Source organism: Carassius carassius, chromosome 31 (assembly GCF_963082965.1).
Source record: "Carassius carassius chromosome 31, fCarCar2.1, whole genome shotgun sequence".
NCBI classification, from domain to species: domain Eukaryota; kingdom Metazoa; phylum Chordata; class Actinopteri; order Cypriniformes; family Cyprinidae; genus Carassius; species Carassius carassius.
In genome coordinates this window covers 23,327,876-23,347,461 of record NC_081785.1, presented here as the reverse complement: position 1 = coordinate 23,347,461, position 19,586 = coordinate 23,327,876, and the positions used below count along the sequence as shown (strand labels likewise).

Here is a 19,586-nt window from a genome sequence, read left to right as displayed (position 1 = left end):
TTTTTGCTTTTTTACTTATGTCTAATCCGTCAAGATTAGTGATGAAAACCTTAATTAAAAGATTAAAGTTAACTTACCACAGAACATTAAAACCTTTGCAGGAAAAAGGGCTGGACAATTTTTCTTTTTTCTGCCTTTTTCCCACTTCACACTCATCCATCCATCATCTTCATCCTCGAGTGTGGGACATTGTGTTATAATTTTTGAACAATTTTGCTGGTCTTCAGTACTCATCCAGTCAATTTTACCCACTTCCACGCTCTTGTTCTTGAAATAATAAATGACAAATGCCATTGTTTAAGTGTTGTGACTGACGCTTTTTCTTTATTTTCTTTTTGCTTTGCAGTGTTTGTTGCTAACAATAGGTCTTGTTGTTAATTAGGCAAGAGCTAAGATTCGGATGTGCGCGAACGGATCACATGACTAAATATCATGACAGACGGTTACAAATTATTAAAAAAAAAAATTCTGAGATGCATTCTTGTTGATGCAGGTGTTTGCAAGATAAATAATGGCAAAGCGTGTGTGACGGATGTTAATATTCATGAGTGAATATCCACTGAGAATACATGTATTTCACCAATAATCCTTCCTGTCAATTTTAGTTTATTTACTTTATATTACTGTGTCCAAGAAAAGGCTATAATTTGGGTTTTGACATCATTAGTATTCATTTGGTTAAAGAGTTTTGCGATCTTTTTTTGTTGACGTCGTGACGTCATTGCCGCTCACCTCGTGCTGCGTCCTCAGTCTGCTTTGAGCGCGCTGAGGAGAGGTAAGCAATTAGAGGTGCTCTTCTTATATAAAAGTATAAAAGTTATCCTAAATGTGATTAAGTTTATAATATGCTGTAATATTATTGTTAAGACTGTTATAAGTGTTGTAGGAAGTGTTTTATGAATGGATGGATAGTATTTGATAGTTTTATTACTGAGAACAGCAATTTGAGTATGTGTGTGCGTCAATAGAACGCGGTGAATTTTACTGATTCATTTACTGGTATTTGATTTGTGCAGGTGATTGAATCACAGAGTGAACACATTGTTGCTGTATTTTGTTTAATCCATCCAGGTATGTTTTATTTCTGTTAAATTTCCTAATGTATTCATTTTGTATCAGTTTGTTTCTTTACTAGTTTGTGATCGACTTAAAAAATAGCTGCAGGAGAATGTAATGTATGTTTGGTGTAAATGCTTGTGACAATTAATTTTGCCATTGTATGTAACGTGTTTCACACACAGTATTTTTGATGTCATTATCATTGTGATGTGTGCTCAGTCTGCTTTGAGCGCGCTGAGGAGAGGTGATTGAATCACAGAGTGAACACATTGTTGCTGTATTTTGTTTAATCCATCCAGACTCCTTTGAGCATGCTGAGGAGAGTACCATCTACTTCCTCGATGAAAATAAATTCTCCATGAGCAGCAGTTCCAGTGTCCGGTGTCTTCTCTGAATAAACCAACACAACGCAGATCATAACAGTGGGCAGATTTAGGCCGGTTACAGTGGTGCCGTGACCCGGATGAAGATCAGTTCGTCTTCCAGGATCTTCATCCAAGGACCAATGCCGTTTGGTCGCCGGTGGATGCTGCCCTTCACTCAAGGTTTCAATCAATAGTAACACAAATAGGTGAACTTTGCTGACCTGGACATTTCACTTCATACTTGGTGCCACCAGTTTTTATTTTTTCCCTTTGGTATCTTTTAATAACTTTCTTATCTTTATTTTTTTTTACATTCTTATCCTTATTTTTTTTACATTTGAGGTTTTCATTATTCATTGTTTGGTGAAATTAATTGTTAATGAGGAACAATGGCGCAGGGTTTCAATGCAGACAATTTTAATGCTGAGGGGAACATGTCAGATTTAAATTTTGGGAGAGGTCGACTTTTCAGTGACGGTACATTCACACCTGTTTCAGGGAGGGGTAAGGTAGAATGAATATCACCTGAACTTTGTTCCACTCGAGTAACTGAACAAACACCTAGTCATTTACGAGGTAATCCATTATCATTCTGCCCAGACATAAGTGATCCAGCATGGTCTAACCTTATAACACACATTGCTCAGGAAGTAGGAACTAGTATAATTTCTGCTCAAAGTGGGGTAGCGTATGGGGAAAGAGCATCAACCAACGCACAGCCTAGAAGTTTAGGTGCAGCTCAGTCATTCTCAGAGACACCCTCACTTAATTTGACAGGAGTTAAACTAGTCATGCAGTCTGAAGCAAAAGAGCCCCCTGTTTTCCGAGGGGATGGAACAGATAAGTTCAGTGTGCATGAGTGGGAGGATTTAATGGACACTTACCTGCGTAAAAGAGGCATACCAGTGCTGGAGCACCATCATGAAATTCTTTCAAGGCTGATGGGTAAAGCAAAAGACATCGTTAGAATTACCCTTCGCAGTAACACTTCCCTAAGACCCTTTGAGAACCCCAAAGTGATATTTGATATCCTAAAACAGCATTTCAGCGAGGTCAGATATTCTTACATGCCTTTAGCTGATTTCTATGGCACAGTGCCTGTTGCCGGAGAAAACCCAATTGAATACTGGGTCCATTTAAATAAGGCTGTGGATGTTGCAGAGGAGGCTCTAGCTAGGCTTGGGCGACAGATGGATAATCCATGCCAGGAGGCAGCCATGATGTTTGTAAAACACTGCCCGGACCCAACTCTGTCAGCCATTTTCCGCTTGAAAGCACCAGATAAGTGGACCGCAAGTGAGGTACAAGAGCATCTCGACAGGTATCAGACTGAGCGAAAAGAACAGTTGGCAGACAAATCCAAGCGCAACTTTGTTGTGAGAAATGTTACAACTCATGCCCAGTCACCTATGGAGGGTGGGGTCGTCACCAGTGTCCTTCCTGTTCTGTCATCTGATAATGTTAATGAAAGCACCCAATCTCATCCACAGAATGATGATAACTGCATGAAGACGCTCATCGGGTTACTTGATCGTGCTCTTTCCCAAAATAGTCAAGCAGAGATGAGGCGCACTCGGCTGAACCAATCCCTTGTGAGAGCATGTAAGGTATGCCATTCGCTTGAGCATTCAACCTTAGCACATTGTCGACAACAACGACTTTGTTTTGCCTGTTTCCAGCCTGGTCACATAAAGAAAGATTGTGCTAATGTCCAACCCCGTGATCACAATCAGTTTGCCCAGCCACCTCAAGGTTCACCAACTTTAAAATAGTCAGCCCACACCAGGAGAGGGGACGTGTGGGTAGAGTTGAGCAAACCCTCGAAAATGTTGATCTCATGCAAGTTTACGAAAGTGCCTGTGCACGAGCTCCTGTTGAAGTCAAAGTGATTGCTCAGAATATGCAAACCCTTGAAGTTTTTGATGAATTGTTTTATGCACCCATCTGTGTCAATGACAAATTCCAGATGATGGGAATGTTGGACTCAGGATCCATGGCATGCACTTTCAGTGAAGCAGCAGAGAGCAGAATGCTGGATGAGGATGTGTTGCCAAAGCCCACACCATTGTTGCAGGAAATAATGTTAATAGGCTGTGGAGGTAAAGCAACTAAGCCAAAATGCATGTATGAGGTTGAGCTGAAAGTGTATGGCGAGAGATGTTTAGTTCCTGTTCTAGTTGTGCCAGGACAAAGAGACGACTTGATCATTGGCACCAACTTGATTAAGTTCCTTATGCACAGGATGAAGATCAGTGATGATTACTGGAGGATTGTGTCTAACGGTGTCTCAGAGCCATCTTCATCGTGTGAACAATTCCTGGATGTCATGGCAAATACTTGCCGCTGGCGAAGTGGTCATCCACCTGACAAGGTTGGGACTGTAAAGCTTCAGCAGTCAGTTACACTTATGGCCAAAAAAAGAGTACCTTGTTTGGGGAAGGCTACCGAGTAATACTGCTATGTCACCAGGGAGTACTGTAATTGTGGAGGCCACTTCTTCCAGATCCATGCCACGAGATATCATCATTGGCCGAGTTGTTACACCATTGTGGGGAGATCGTTGGGTTCCTCTAAAAGTTACCAACCTTTCAGACAAACCAGTCACCCTAAAAAGAAATGGTAAGCTTGCGGATGTGTTCCCATGCCTAGCTGTGGAAGATTTCGAGCTGTTGCAAGGTTTCAGTCAAGTTCAGATGCCCACGTCCGGGAATTCTTGTCAACTTGCACCGAGCACAGCTGATCTTAAACAAAGACTAAAGGCCATAGGCCTCAGTGACATCGACATTGACACATGCTCTGTCAGAGATGCAGCAAGAGAAAAGCTTGTTCAGCTGCTTGAGAATTACCATGATGTATTTTCTAAGCATTCTCTGGATTGTGGGGAGGTCAGTGGTTTTGTCCATCGCATTCGCTTGACAGACGAGCGTCCATTCCGACTGCCATACCGACGAGTACCACCTGCTCACTATCAAAAATTACGGCAAGTTCTCTCAGAAATGGAAGAACAAGGCATAATTCGAAAATCAGTGAGCGAGTATGCTTCGCCCTTGGTTCTAGTTTGGAAGAAAGATGGCGGCTTGAGGATTTGTACGGACTTTAGATGGCTGAACGCCAGAACCATGAAGGACGCACATCCGCTCCCACATCAGTCTGACTGTCTGGTTGCCTTGGGTGGAAACACTCTCTTCAGTACTATGAACTTAACATCCGGATTTTATAACATCCCCATGGCTGAAGAAGATAAAAAGTACACCGCGTTTACTACTCCAGTAGGACTCCATGAGTACAACAGGATGCCTCAAGGGTTGTGCAATAGCCCAGCATCGTTTATGCGCATGATGTTGAGCATCTTTGGAGACCTGAATTTTAGTAGTCTGTTGTGTTACTTAGACGACCTACTGGTGTTTGCTCCTGATGAAAATGCAGCCCTGGAGCGGTTAGAGGTAGTATTCCAACGATTGAGGAGCCACAATCTAAAGTTAAGTCCAAAAAAATGCCATCTGATGCGAGCATCTGTTAAGTTCTTAGGCCACATCATTGATGGAAATGGTGTTTCTGTGGATCCTTCAAAGGTTGAGGCCATAGTCAAGCTGTCAAAAACTGATCTCATGGAAGAAGATGGGTGTACTCCATCTGTGAGGAGAATTAAATCTGTTTTGGGAATGATCCTCTATTACCAGCACTTTATCCCAAATTGCTCCTCCATAGCCAAACCGCTCTTCTCCCTAACAGCTGGACAAAGAAAGAGGACAAAGGTCAAAACTGAAGCTAAGGCAGGCACATACAGAAAGCTCAAGCCAACTGACTGGACCTCAGAGTGCGATGATGCTCTTTCTAATTTGAAAGAAAGCCTACTGCACAGTGTGGTCTTAGCACATCCCGACTTCTCTCTTCCATTAATCTTGCCAATCGATGCTTCTCTGGATGGACTCGGGGCTGTGTTATCACAAATACCAGCAGGCGAGGAGAAAGCTCGTCCCATTGCGTTCACAAGCAAGTCCCTAAGTAACTCTCAGAGGAGATATCCGGCACACAAACTCGAGTTTTTAGCCTTAAAGTGGAGCGTGTGTGAGAAATTCAGTCATTGGCTAAAGGGCCACACGCTCACTGTATGGACGGACAATAATCCGCTCACTTATATTCTAACCAAGGCTAAGCTTGATGCTTGTGAACAGCGCTGGGTGTCTAAGCTAGCTGCTTACACCTTCGACCTTAAACATATTGCTGGAAAGAAAAACACTGTGGCTGATGCTTTGAGCCGAGACCCTTTCGCAAAAACAATTAGTCACAGGCTCATCACAGAGCGATATGGCGGCTTACTCTCTGAAGCTGCAGGTGTAACTGAAGATGGCATTCAAGATACTTTCCGTTTGCAAGTGAACAGTCTTCATGCGTTGCCTCAGCCAAATTTTGCCGTGTCATGTGATCACACAGCAGTCGGAACACAATTGAACCTCCATAATCAGTGGGAGACTGTAACTGAGCTGAGGGCTATTCAGGCAATTCAGACCATCCAGAATGCAGTACCTCTTGAGTATGACACAATCTCAGCAATCCCCCTTGAAGAGATTCAGCATGGCCAAGAGTCAGATCCAGTGATCTACAAAATTATGCCATATCTGAGTCAGAAGAAGCGACCATCAAGGCGAGAGAGGGCTGGAATGGATGCCAGGACTCTAGTTCTTCTTAAGCAATGGGATCGGCTGAAGATTCAAGATGGAGTAATCTACCGTGTCTCAAAAGATCCTTTAAGCAAGTACAAGAGGTTTCAACTGGTGCTTCCTTCTAGTCTTAAGAGTAAAGCCTTAAATGGTGTACACAATCTCGCTGGACATCAGGGACAGTCAAGAACTCTCCAGCTAGCTCGACAACGCTTTTTCTGGCCTAGAATGGAGCGTGACATAAGGGACTATGTCAAGTGTTGTCAGAGATGTATATTGGCCAAAACACCAGAGCCATCTGCACGAGCCCCACTTGAGAGCATTAGAACTTCTGCCCCAATGGAGTTAGTGTGTTTGGATTTTTGGAGTGCTGAAGACAGCAAGCAGCGTTCTGTAGACGTATTAGTTGTGACTGATCACTTCACAAAGTTGGCCCATGCCTTTCCGTGTGTAAACCAGAAAGCAAAACAAACTGCGAAGAAGCTGTGGGATCACATCTTCTGTGTTTATGGTTTCCCAACACGCATTCACACGGATCAAGGGACCAACTTTGAAAGTACCATCATAGCAGAGCTGCTCAAGCTGGCAGGTGTTGAGAAATCCCACACTACATCATATCACCCGATGGGAAACTGTGGGACCGAGAGGTTTAATCGGACCCTGGGCAGTATGCTTCGTTCTCTGCCTCTCAAGGAGAAGCACAGGTGGCCCGAGCAGATACAGACTCTGACATTCGCATATAATGCCACAGTACATGAGACCACTGGTTATGCCCCATTTCAGCTAATGTTTGGTCGCATCCCAAAGCTACCTGTTGATGTCATGTTTGGGCAGGTGTTGCATGACTCTGTGATTGTTGACCATGGCAACTATGTGAAAACCCTAATGTCCTACCTGCATGAGGCGGCTCGAATTGCTCAGAAACACACTGAAAAAGAACAGAAGAAGCAGGCCAAAGGTTACAATCGGAAGGTCAAGGGCACAAGTTTGAACATCGGAGACAGAGTGCTCCTTGCAAACAAGAGTGAAGGAGGAAAGAGGAAGCTTGCCGATAAGTGGGACCCAACTGTCTATACTGTAAAGGACCGGAATCTTCAAACAAACATATACAAACTGATTGTCGAGGCAGGCAAATCTAAAGTTGTGCATCGAAATTTGATTCTTGACATCAGCTTCCTACCCGTTGTACCATCTCAAGATGACAATGACGTACAGTCTAATGCTGACAATATGGAGAGCGAGACTTGTGTGTCTGAGCCGTCTGACTCGTTTGAAGAGGAGAGCTCTGATGATAGAACGAGGGCATGGGTACTTGAAGGACAAGAACAGATTGAAGGACAAGAGTTTGTTGATGATGATGATCTGGACTCTGATCATTCAGTTCACAGTCAAATAAGCGTCTGTGAACAAAATCCTAGTCAAAATGAGGCTGTTGGAGGTTCTGATCAAGTACCTGTTAGAGAGACTGAATCTTTTGTTAGTAATCATGACTCATTACCTGAAACTTTGAATGACACACACGATAACAGTATGACTGACACGCATGCACAAATTCCAGTTGACACATTGGGTGTTAGGACCCGTGTAGGCAGGATGGTCAAGAAAGTTAATCGTTTAATTGAGTCAATGGCACAGAGACCATTTTATGTTCAGAGAATGGGTTCATCTTTAGCAAGGAAATCAGGATCATTTCTTTCTTTATTTTAGAAGGATATTTGTTTCTATGAAGATACTGTGAAAATGTGTACAATGTGAATTTCAAAGTGTAATACAGACCAGATTTTTGGATGTTGTACAAGGCAGCATACTGTTCTAAGAATATCTGAGACTTGATCAACCTTGGATTTTTCTTGACCTGTAAAGCAGGTAACTTACTATGTTGAACTGCGAATGAGATTCGTTGCGAATGTGGTTCTGTTAGACCAATTTTGTGTCATTTGGTCAGGATATTAGTGAAATTCAGGAGGGGTGAATGTGACGGATGTTAATATTCATGAGTGAATGAATCATGAGTGAGAATACATGTATTTCACCAATAATCCTTCCTGTCAATTTTAGTTTATTTACTTTATATTACTGTGTCCAAGAAAAGGCTATAATTTGGGTTTTGACATCATTAGTATTCATTTGGTTAAAGAGTTTTGCGATCTTTTTTTGTTGACGTCGTGACGTCATTGCCGCTGACCTCGTGCTGCGTCCTCAGTCTGCTTTGAGCGCGCTGAGGAGAGGTAAGCAATTAGAGGTGCTCTTCTTATATAAAAGTATAAAAGTTATCCTAAATGTGATTAAGTTTATAATATGCTGTAATATTATTGTTAAGATTGTTATAAGTGTTGTAGGAAGTGTTTTATGAATGGATGGATAGGATTTGATAGTTTTATTACTGAGAACAGCAATTTGAGTATGTGTGTGCGTCAATAGAACGCGGTGAATTTTACTGATTCATTTACTGGTATTTGATTTGTGCAGGTGATTGAATCACAGAGTGAACACATTGTTGCTGTATTTTGTTTAATCCATCCAGGTATGTTTTATTTCTGTTAAATTTCCTAATGTATTCATTTTGTATCAGTTTGTTTCTTTACTAGTTTTTGGTTGTACATAGCAGGATCATTGTGTGTAGCTATGCCATGTTCAGTAATAGGTCTTTGGCTATTGTTAGCCATCAATGATTAGGTTAAATTAACTTAAATTAACATTTTATTGCTGACAATAGATGTAGGACTAGTTGCTATTTCTTGTGAAATGTTATATATATATATATATATATTAGTCCTATGCCTACCCACACACATTAACATAATTTTGATACATTAATTGATTTATAAGTGACAGTTGTAGCATTACCTTTCTTTAAAAAATAATAAGTACAATCACGAAAGACAAATTTATCACAATTTCAAAAACAAATAAGCTGCATAACTGTTCAACTGATAATATCCAATCATCTTATTAGAATCATTTCTGAAGGATCATGTGACACTGAAGACTGCAATGATGCTGAAAATTAATCTTTGACATCACAGGAATAAATTACATCTAAAATACATTAAAATATATTATTTTGTATTGTAATAGGCTAATATCTTACAATATTTAATATTTTGAATTTCTTTCAAAATTTAATTTCAGAATTTCTTGCAGAGTGAAATTCGTTTAAGGCATGTAGGTTCTACATGAGGTCCACATACTTGACCGGGTCCGTGTACTTTTGCGTCCATTCGTTTTTCCTTTTTTAACTCGTAATGTAAAAACGAATAACATGCTTTCTTCTTTATTCATTTTTAGACTGGTTAAAAAAATATTCACATAAAAACTTATTTCCCATAGTGTCACGGAGCGACACGAATCTCCCGAATTCTAGGAACTGCACTTCCCATCATTCCAGTCACCTTATCATCTCTCATTACCATCACCTGGACATCTTCAGCTTACCTATATCTGGACTGTTCTTCCCATTGTTTAGTTGCGAAGTCTTGTTTTGCCAGTGTTATTCCTGCAGACAGTTCCGAGCATTATTTCTAAGATTCCCGTTTCCCTGGTTTTGACTTTAGCCTGTTTTCCTGGACATTTACGAACGTTACTCTGCCTGCCCTGACATCTGCTCACTTCTGACTACGAGTTTGGATTGCCCTTTGGTTTTGTCTGCTTGTGTTGCATGTCAGCTCTAAAGTGTCTTCTGGTGTGTTACAATAAAGCTTTGCACATGGATCCAATTGCCTCAGCCTCTCGTTCACAACAGCCCTCGGCCCCTGAGACCCGAGCACAACAGAAGACTTCGCCACCCCCGGATCCATCAGCTTTACATCATCTCTCTACGGAGCTCTCGAGTCAAGCCTCAGTTCTCACCGTACATCAACAACAACTGGTAAAACTAACCTCCATTACTGACGAGTTAGTGAAAACAATGCAAGCCTTTAAAACTCAAGCGACAGCCACTAATCAAGCTCAAAATGCCAGTCCACCTGTTCCACCATCACCCAGCGTGAGTACCGCCTCGAATAATCCTCGTTTATCTCTACCTGAGAAATTTAATGGCTCACCTGCTGCTTGCAAGGGATTTCTTCTGCAGTGTACGCTTTACATCAGCCAACAGCCACAGTTGTTTCCCTCTGATGATGCTCGTGTAGCTTTTATCTGTTCTCTTCTCACGGGACGGGCACTGGAATGGGCCACCGCACTCTGGGCAGGAGGAGAGCTTTCATTCCCGAGTTATGACGACTTCATTGCTCAGTTTCGAGAGGTTTTTGAACACGCCGCGGGAGGGAAGGATCCCAGTGAGCAATTATTATCCTTACGTCAAGGAAATTCCACGGCGGCAGATTATACTCTCTCATTTCGCACCCTCGCGGCTCAGACGGGCTGGACCGACGATCCACTTAAACTCCTCTAAGTATCCCTCCGCCAGCTCCGGGCCCGAACCCATGCAAATCGGCTTCACGCGCCTTTCCACAGAGGAGCGCGAGAGGAGGCGGAGAAACAATCTCTGTTTATACTGCACTCAAACCGGCCATCTGAGGGCGTCCTGTCCCGTGAGACCCATTCACGGCGATTTTTCTGCGGTGAGTCCCAATACTCGTTATTCTAACTCTCTCAATTTGGAGGTTTCTATGTGTACTACTAATGAATCTCTAAAAGTTACAGCTTTAATTGACTCTGGCGCAGCTGGAAACTTCATTGATCTGGCCTTTGCTAAAGCTCATAATTTATCTCTAATTCCATGTGGATCCCGTGTGGCTGTGGCAGCGCTAGACGGGCGCCCCTTGGGGTCGGATCAGGTCCAGTACACCACTAAACAGCTCACCCTTAACATTGGAACTAAACGTACTGAATTAATTCATCTGTTCACTATCCACTCTCCTCTTCATCCGTTAATCCTAGGATTTCCCTGGCTGGAGAAGCACAATACTCATATTTCGTGGTCTGAAAGGAGGATTATTCAGTGGTCCCCTCACTGTATTTCCCACTGTCAACCCGCTGTCCATGGTCCTGAAGCAGCCCAGAATAGTATCAAAAATCCAGATCTCCAAGGTGTTCCAGCTGTTTATCACGACCTCCCCCAGGCTTTCAGTGAGCAGGAGGCTTCTCGGCTACCACCCCATCGTGCAGGAGACTGCACAATCGAACTGTTGCCTGGAACGTTACCTCCCCGCGGGAGAGTATATCCATTATCCCAACCTGAGACTGACGCAATGAAGGCTTACATAGATGAACAACTCGCTAAGGGCTTCATTACACCCTCTACTTCTCCTGTTTCAGCTGGGTTCTTTTTGTAAAAAAAAGGATGGAGGCCTTCGTCCTTGTATCGACTATCGTAGTCTGAACAAAGTTACTGTGAAATATCGCTACCCTCTGCCTCTGGTTCCTGCAGCCCTGGAGATGCTTCGCACCGCTAAGTTTTTTACAAAGCTGGACTTACGGAATGCCTATAATCTTAGTCGGATTCGGAGGGGTAATGAGTGGAAGACGGCTTTCTCGACGACCACGGGGCACTATGAATACCGGGTAATGCCGTTTGGCCTTTCGAACTGTCCCTCTGTGTTCCAAGCTTTTGTAAATGTAGTATTCCGCGACATGCTGAGCCAGAGAGTCATAGTTTATATTGATGACATCCTTATTTATTCAAATTCCTTTGAAGACCACGTACGGGATGTGCGAGCTGTCCTCCAACGCCTCATCGACAACCAGCTGTATGCAAAGGTTCAGAAGTGTGAATTTCATCAAACCCGCATATCCTTCCTTGGCTATGTCATCAGCGCAGAGGGTGTTACCATGGATGACAGCAAGGTTACAGCCGTTGTGAACTGGCCTCAACCCACCACTGTGAAGGAGCTTCAACGTGTCCTGGGGTTTGCGAATTTCTATCGAAGGTTTATCCGAAACTTCAGCATCACTGTGGCCCCGCTAACATCCCTCCTTCAGGAGGGGGGGGGCCTTTCAAGTGGTCGTCTGAGTGCACTTTTGCGTTCAATCTTCTAAAGGAAAAGTTCACCTCAGCTCCCATTCTTCACCATCCGGATCCCGAACGGGAATTCATTGTGGAGGTGGACGCCTCTAACACCGGCATCGGCGCTATTCTGTCCCAACGCCACGGTAACCCGGCTAAGATGTTTCCCTGTGCCTTTTATTCACGCAAGCTCAATCCTGCAGAACGGAATTACGAAGTGGGAGACAGAGAACGTTTGGCTATGAAAGCCGCCTTCGAGGAGTGGAGACATTGGCTTGAGGGATCTCGCCATCCATTCACCGTTCTCACTGACCATCGCAACCTGGAGTACATTAGATCAGCCAAACGTTTGAATGCCCGACATGCCAGATGGTCTCTGTTCTTCTCCAGATTTAATTTTAAAATTACCTATCGTCCAGGATCTAAGAATGGAAAGGCTGATGCGCTCTTTCGCCAGTTCGATGGTTCCAGTGAACAGTTTGAACCCACATCAATTCTGCCATCCACACTCATTGTTTCGCCAGTTCAATGGGATATCATCTTGGAGATTACGGAAACCTTGAGGAACCATCCTGTTCCTTCCGAGTGTCCCCCTGATCGACTCTTCGTGCCTCCTGAACTCCGCTCTCGAGTTCTCCAGTGGGTTTATTGCACCCCCAGTGCAGGTCAACCCGGGATTTCTGCTACCCAGCATCTTGTCACTAACCGTTTCTGGTGGTCCTCGTTAAAAGCTGACGTCATCAAGTTCATCCACCAATGCACCGTCTGCAATACTGTCAAATCCTCACATTTGAAACCAGCCGGACTCCTTCAGCCCCTACCAGTTCCTCGACGCCCATGGTCCCACATAGCTGTGGATTTTGTCTCTGATCTTCCTTCCTCCCAGGGATACACTGCTGTCCTTTCCGTGGTTGATCGATTCTCCAAGGCCTGTCGTTTCATCCCCCTGGCTGGTCTGCCCACCGCCCTACAGACGGCGGAGGTACTCATGCATCAAGTATTCTGTCTTTATGGTTTTCCGGAGGACATTGTCTCGGACCGTGGTTCTCAATTCACTTCTCGAGTCTGGAGAGAGCTCTGTTCCAAGTTAAATATAAATGTAAGCCTAACTTCGGGGTACCACCCTCAGGCCAATGGACAGGTCGAGCGTCTCAATCAGGACCTCACACGCTACCTCCGTACCTACTGTCATCAGAACCAACAGGACTAGGGCCGATACCTGGTTTGGGCGGAGTATGCCCAGAATTCCCTCCGTAAGCCTGCCACCGGACTAACTCCATTCCAGTGTGTGCTAGGGTTCCAACCCCCTGCTGTTCCCATGGGCCGGCGAGCCCACGAATCTCCCGGCTGTTGATTCTTGGCTTCAACGTAGCGAGGAAACATGGAACTCTGCGCATGTCCACCTCCAACGAGCCATCCGCCAGTTCCAACACCAGGCTGACCGAAGGAGGCGCGGGGGTCCCCGTTACCGCCCGGGACAGTGGGTGTGGTTATCCACCCGGGACTTCCGTTTAAAACTCCCATGCAAAAAGCTATCTCCCCGATTCATTGGTCCCTTCCAGATCCTCCGTCAGATCACACATGTGTCTTATCGTCTTGCACTTCCCTCTACTTTTCGTATCTCACCCACTTTCCATGTGTCTCTCCTCAGGCCCGCAGCAGCTCCCAGGAGAGAGGAGGTCCAGGAGGAGGTCGCTCCAGTGCAGGCTCCCCCCATTGATGTCAGCGGCGAGCAGGCGTACCGGGTGCGGGAGGTCTTGGATTCCCGTCGTCGCGGCGGGGTTCTCCAGTACCTCATCGACTGGGAGGGGTACAGCCCGGAGGAACGCTCCTGGGTCAGGTCCCAAGACATTCTGGATCCCTCTTTGGTGGCTTCCTTCCATCAAGAACACCCGGATCGTCCAGCCCCGAGGCCCCGCGGGAGACCCCGCCGCCGTCCAGGTCCTCGCTTCCGGAGCCGCTCGCAGGATGGGGGCTCTGTCACGGAGCGCTCCATGCTGCCTCCCTCTGGAATCATCAGATCACTATCTCCCGAATTCTAGGAACTGCACTTCCCATCATTCCAGTCACCTTATCATCTCTCATTACCATCACCTGGACATCTTCAGCTCACCTATATCTGGACTGTTCTTCCCATTGTTTAGTTGCGAAGTCTTGTTTTGCCAGTGTTATTCCTGCAGACAGTTCCGAGCATTATTTCTAAGATTCCCGTTTCCCTGGTTTTGACTTTAGCCTGTTTTCCTGGACATTTACGAACGTTACTCTGCCTGCCCTGACATCTGCTCACTTCTGACTACGAGTTTGGATTGCCCTTTGTTTTTGTCTGCTTGTGTTGCATGTCAGCTCTAAAGTGTCTTCTGGTGTGTTACAATAAAGCTTTGCACATGGATCCAATTGCCTCAGCCTCTCGTTCACAACAGCCCTCGGCCCCTGAGACCCGAGCACAACACATAGCATATAAGCTAAAATGCTTATTTAATTTTAAATCAAATAATTTAAACAACTTTTTTTTTCGTTCTACAAAAATGTGAAATTTGATTTCTGCATTTTATTTGCGTTGACCCGCACCATTTAGACAATATGGAGCCCGCGAAGTGAAAAACAAAAACAAATCAAAAAAACAATCCGTGGACGGTTTTGCATCCGTCCACTCAGTTTATAAACCGTAGGCTAGGCCTACTCACAAATTCTTAAACTGTTCCCACGATCGGTTTAACAAATCGTGCCCACACGGATTAATAAGCCTAGCCACGATATTCTAATCCGTGCTCTCAGATTTGTAAACCGTGCCTTCAGTTTTAGCAATTTATAGCCCACCCACCATTTCATAAACTGTGCCCACGCTTTCGCAATCCAGTCCCACGGGTTTGTAAACTGTAGTGTAGGCTATTCACGGATTTGGGGCCCCTCCCCCAGTATGTGCCGGCTGATTCAACCAGACCACCTGTTTAGAAGCGTGATGAATTGCATTTTGTTTAAACTTACTTTTTTTTTAATGGATAATTTCTTGAATTATCTAAAAAAACGACATTCAGCCCAGGCTACTTTTATCTTTTAAAGTAATTTTTTTTTTAGACTAAAAAGCTCAGTATAATAGAATAAGCAAATAAAGACTATATAAAAAAGAAATATAGACTAGGCCTAATACAAACACATTTGCAAAACTGTAAAAGGTTAGGTTATATAAAAATAGAACATTAATAAATTATTTTACGATAAACATTGCCTATTACTGTCTTAGTTAACTCATAGTTAAACGCAAATAACAATGATCATTATTATTATATTTAGGCTATATATTTACAAGATGTTTTTATCCAAAAAACGAACAAAGTAATTAATCAAATTTCATTCATAATACAGGTTAGACAATAATAATACAGGGCCAAGATTATCACAAATAAACACAAGATTTTGACGCATATCCAAGGGTTTGTGGGGCGTCTGGAGCGCGCACTGCAAGGAGGTACGGGCGCGAACCCTTGCATTTCCTATCAACAGTGGAAACAATTTAAAAACTCTATCATTTCTGGACATACAACATAATAATACATCATTCGCAACTATACTTTTATTTGTGTAATCTCACAATAACAAGAAAACGTTGTGCTTTTGTAGCCTATAATAAAATAAAACAACCAGACGTGCTTTCATAATCTCCGTGAACTGGCCTTCAAAAAAAAAAAGAAAAATAGCCTTACATTTTTTCCATATTAATTTGTGAATATTTTAAATGTTTAATAAAGGGACAAAAAGTTTAAGTGGAAACTTAAATAAAACTACCCACTAAAAATGTTATAAATAATGTTCCAACAATGTTATCATTAAACCTTTTTAGCGTGTTCTTATAGAATGTTATCCTAACTTTCAAGGAGAACATTCTGGAAACTTAAATAAAACTACTCAATTAAAATGTTATAAGAACATTAGGGAATATGTTTTAACAATGTTATCATTAAACATTTTTAGAGAATGTTTTCCTACCTTTTAGGAGAACATTCTGGAAACTAAAATAAAACTACCCGCTTAAAACATTATTAGAACATTTCAAGATAATGTTCTCAGAACATTTTTAGAACAAAATTTTTTTAGCTGGGACAGTTCATTTTTCATTTTTCAATTACGGGTTAAAAACGGAAAACGAATGGACACAAAAACACACGGACCCGACAGCCTATTGCTCCGTACTACGGGGAATTGTTTCTTTCTTATTTTATTCATAATTGTTTTATTGAATTTCAAAAATACAAATAAATTCAGTATGTTCTCATCAAATTATGTTGATCCACATAAGGATGCAAAAACTACAAAAAAATAAAATAAAATATAAATGAAAGAGCAACACAAACATACTATAAAATTAATTTGCCTGCACCTAGGCTATGTCATCTAATGAAATTCAGCACACCATCAAATCTATTGACACACAAAAAAATACTTTTTGATTTATTGTACTTTATAAATGACAACAACTTCTAAAAATGCATGAAATGAATGTCTGTTACAATCAAAATAAGCCAATATTCCTGTAGGAGGTGACTATTTCAAACGAATGTCCATATGTGCAACAACACTGATTCTAATAATTATTTAGTAACAATTATAATGTATAAATCATTTAATTTGAGGACTTTTATCTATCCTCTTTGGTCTTATATTTGGCTGAATTTATGGCACTTTTTTTTACTTTTTAATTTATTTTAGGCTACTTTATAAATTGCTAAAACTATCAATATATTATTAAAGGTATAAGGAATTTCCTTGACATGTCATCCTTCCCATTTTTTTTGAAGGATGAGGATGATCAAGACAATGGGAATGACCAAAACAAACACAAAAGACATCCTGAGTAATACGTCCAACAGTGGACCAGACGAAGTGGACAAAGACAGATCCATCAGGACCAGTTTATTTTGTGCTGACATTCAAGAAGTAAATACACATATCACGCATGTTTTACCTTTGGTTAAATACCCTTTTCATTCATTGATAATATTTCACATCATATTTTCATTTATAACCTGTAGAATGAGGAAGACCTGTCAGATTCTGAAGGGAACATGCTTGATTCTGAAGATGAAAATTATGTGGACAGAGAAGACTTGATGGAGGGCAGTACTAGTGGAGAAAACACATCTGAATTATCAGTGGTATGTAGTAAATGGTTCTGTGACACAGTGTTTTTGTTAGTGTAATAGTTCACGTAGACCTGTTTTGCCAAAATACGGAAGTGAATTGACAGATACAAATAAAGTATTCTGCCTTACCAACCCATGAAAGCACAAATAAAAACTAATGAGAATATTGACACTGTAATGAATTAACCTTTGTATTCATCCGAAAGAAGGAGGCGGGAACCGGCGCACAATCAACAGAAAACTTTAATGATCAAAATAAACACAAAGCAGCGCATCAGCCCCTCACGGACGACTGATGCGCGCAAAATAAAACCAAAACACAACTAAAATCCCAGGCCTGGTCCTCTCTCGTCCTTCACTGTCGTCGCTCCAGTTTTATATCCTTCCATCTCCTCCATGGGCCTCGAGACCGGTGGGTCGAACAGGTGTAGTTCATCTCCAATCACTCCCCCGGCCTCGCTCCCATGTCCCTCGGCCCCGCCCCACTCGTCACAGACACCATTACGACATATCATTCCTGGGCAATTCTAAAATTCAAGAATGTACCAAACCCTGTTATTTTTATTTTTTATACCCTTTTATTTTTGGTTTGCAGCTAGGATATGTTAAAGTGATTTAAAGTGAAAAAAGTGAAGCCATTTTGTGATTATCCAGGGTAAATATTTCTAGGAAATATACCCAAGAAAAGGAAAGAAAATAAGCTGGACTGATATTCCTGATCATTCTGCTGCTCACATTTTTAAATATTTTGTGTCTCTCTCCCTGTAGGGAAATGAAGATATAGCCGTTACTGGTGACAAGCCCTTGTATCCTGGTGCACCAATTTCAAAAGTAAGTGTATTAATGCTGATGTCCTGTCTGTTACGACACAATTTAACAGGCAAAGCACTTACTCACTTACTGGAAATGTTTAACACAATGTTTCCAGGTCTGATCCCATCTTCACATTACCTTTTCCACAAAGATTTTGGAAGTTCATCTAAATTTGAAGTTCACTTTTATTGTGAAAGTTGTTTAAAATACCTAGGCGTCAGAGGAGACTGTCCCTCTCAGTGTGACACTTGCAATACAGAATTTGATGCCAATGCAAACCTTAAGAATGGATTCTATTTTCTTGTGTTGCCCCTGTATGCACAGATTCAGCAGCTTTTGCAAGAATATGGTGTCAATGGAAAAAACTAGAACCTGTGGGGTTCTCTCTAACATACAGTCTGGTGAAGAGTATCAAATGTTATGTGACAGTGGAGTTCTTGGAAAAGATGATTTGACGCTAATTTGGAATTGTGATGGCGCACACAGAAACACACAGACACACAAACATATATTCATATATCAATGTATGTAAAAAAATAAATAAATAACAAATTAGGGCATTTTCTCTAGAGGAAGAAAAAGGGCAGGTGCTCAAGCCCCCTTTGATGTCTATGTGTCCACATGCCTGGTTTGGAGTATAAAAAAAGGGATAGATGGATGAATGGAAAATATAATGATTCCAAATAAACTTTTTGACCTTACTTTAATGTGACCTTCCTGCTTTCTTCTACTAATATAGGTGATAGAGTTACGATTGTATCTCTCCTCTTGGGACCAGCGTTCAATAATAACATAATATTGATCGGTTAATAATGTAATTCTGAGAAGCTCCATGCAAGATGTATGAAAAATAGAAAGTGATTAATATTCCCTGTCACAGTAACAAGATGATCAATAAATGTAACTGGAAACAGGTTTTGACTTTTACTGATGTAAAGTAATACGATCGCTTATGTTATTAATATTGGTGGAAATTTGCCTGGTGCCAACCGAATAATGAGATCAAAAAACTTTTCTTAGGATTTCAGGTGTGGTCATGGATTCTTCCTCTTCTTAATTGTTTATTTTACTAACCTATGACCTAGCCCATTCTGAAGAGTGTAGCCTAACATAGCCATATGATTTGCCTTGCTGGTTTTGCCTAAGAGGACATTCAGTCACAGTCCCAAGCATTCGAATAAGTGTCATGATGCGAACAAAATGACTGATCCATTTTGCAGATAGGCCTGATAACTCAGGAGAGTTAATCGATACTGGTCACAACAGGGCATGGGGAAGGTCTATTTGTATGCATAGACTCATTAAATCAGACTTGATTGCATCTAAGCTGCAACTGCCAGACCTAAAAAGAACTGTAATCAATAAAGAAACACTACTCGACCAAGACTGGCCTCACATAGCAGATTACAGATGGTGTCCAAAATCTTGAAGTAAACAGGATACAGAAGGGATAGAGGGCTTAAAATAGAATAGATTTAATATACTCGTTTTAATAATCTTTAGAGCCATTTTCAGGAAGGCTGGAGACGTTCCCATCAACCCTGGGTTTTTGAGCTAAGAGGATAACAGAAGTGGCGGTAGAGGGAAAGTATAATTGGTCTCA

The 19,586-nt window shown here is 42.1% G+C and overlaps 1 protein-coding gene across 1 annotated transcript; it reads left to right on the top strand.

Annotated features, from left to right (window-relative positions):
* The first annotated feature begins 16,826 nt into the window (after positions 1-16,826).
* LOC132111951 (uncharacterized) lies at positions 16,827-18,352 on the top strand. Its single transcript, XM_059519553.1, has 3 exons — positions 16,827-16,964; positions 17,060-17,182; positions 17,939-18,352. The coding sequence occupies exons 1-3, from the start codon at positions 16,827-16,829 to the stop codon at positions 18,350-18,352; spliced, it is 675 nt and encodes a 224-aa protein (XP_059375536.1).
* Positions 18,353-19,586: the final 1,234 nt, after the last annotated feature.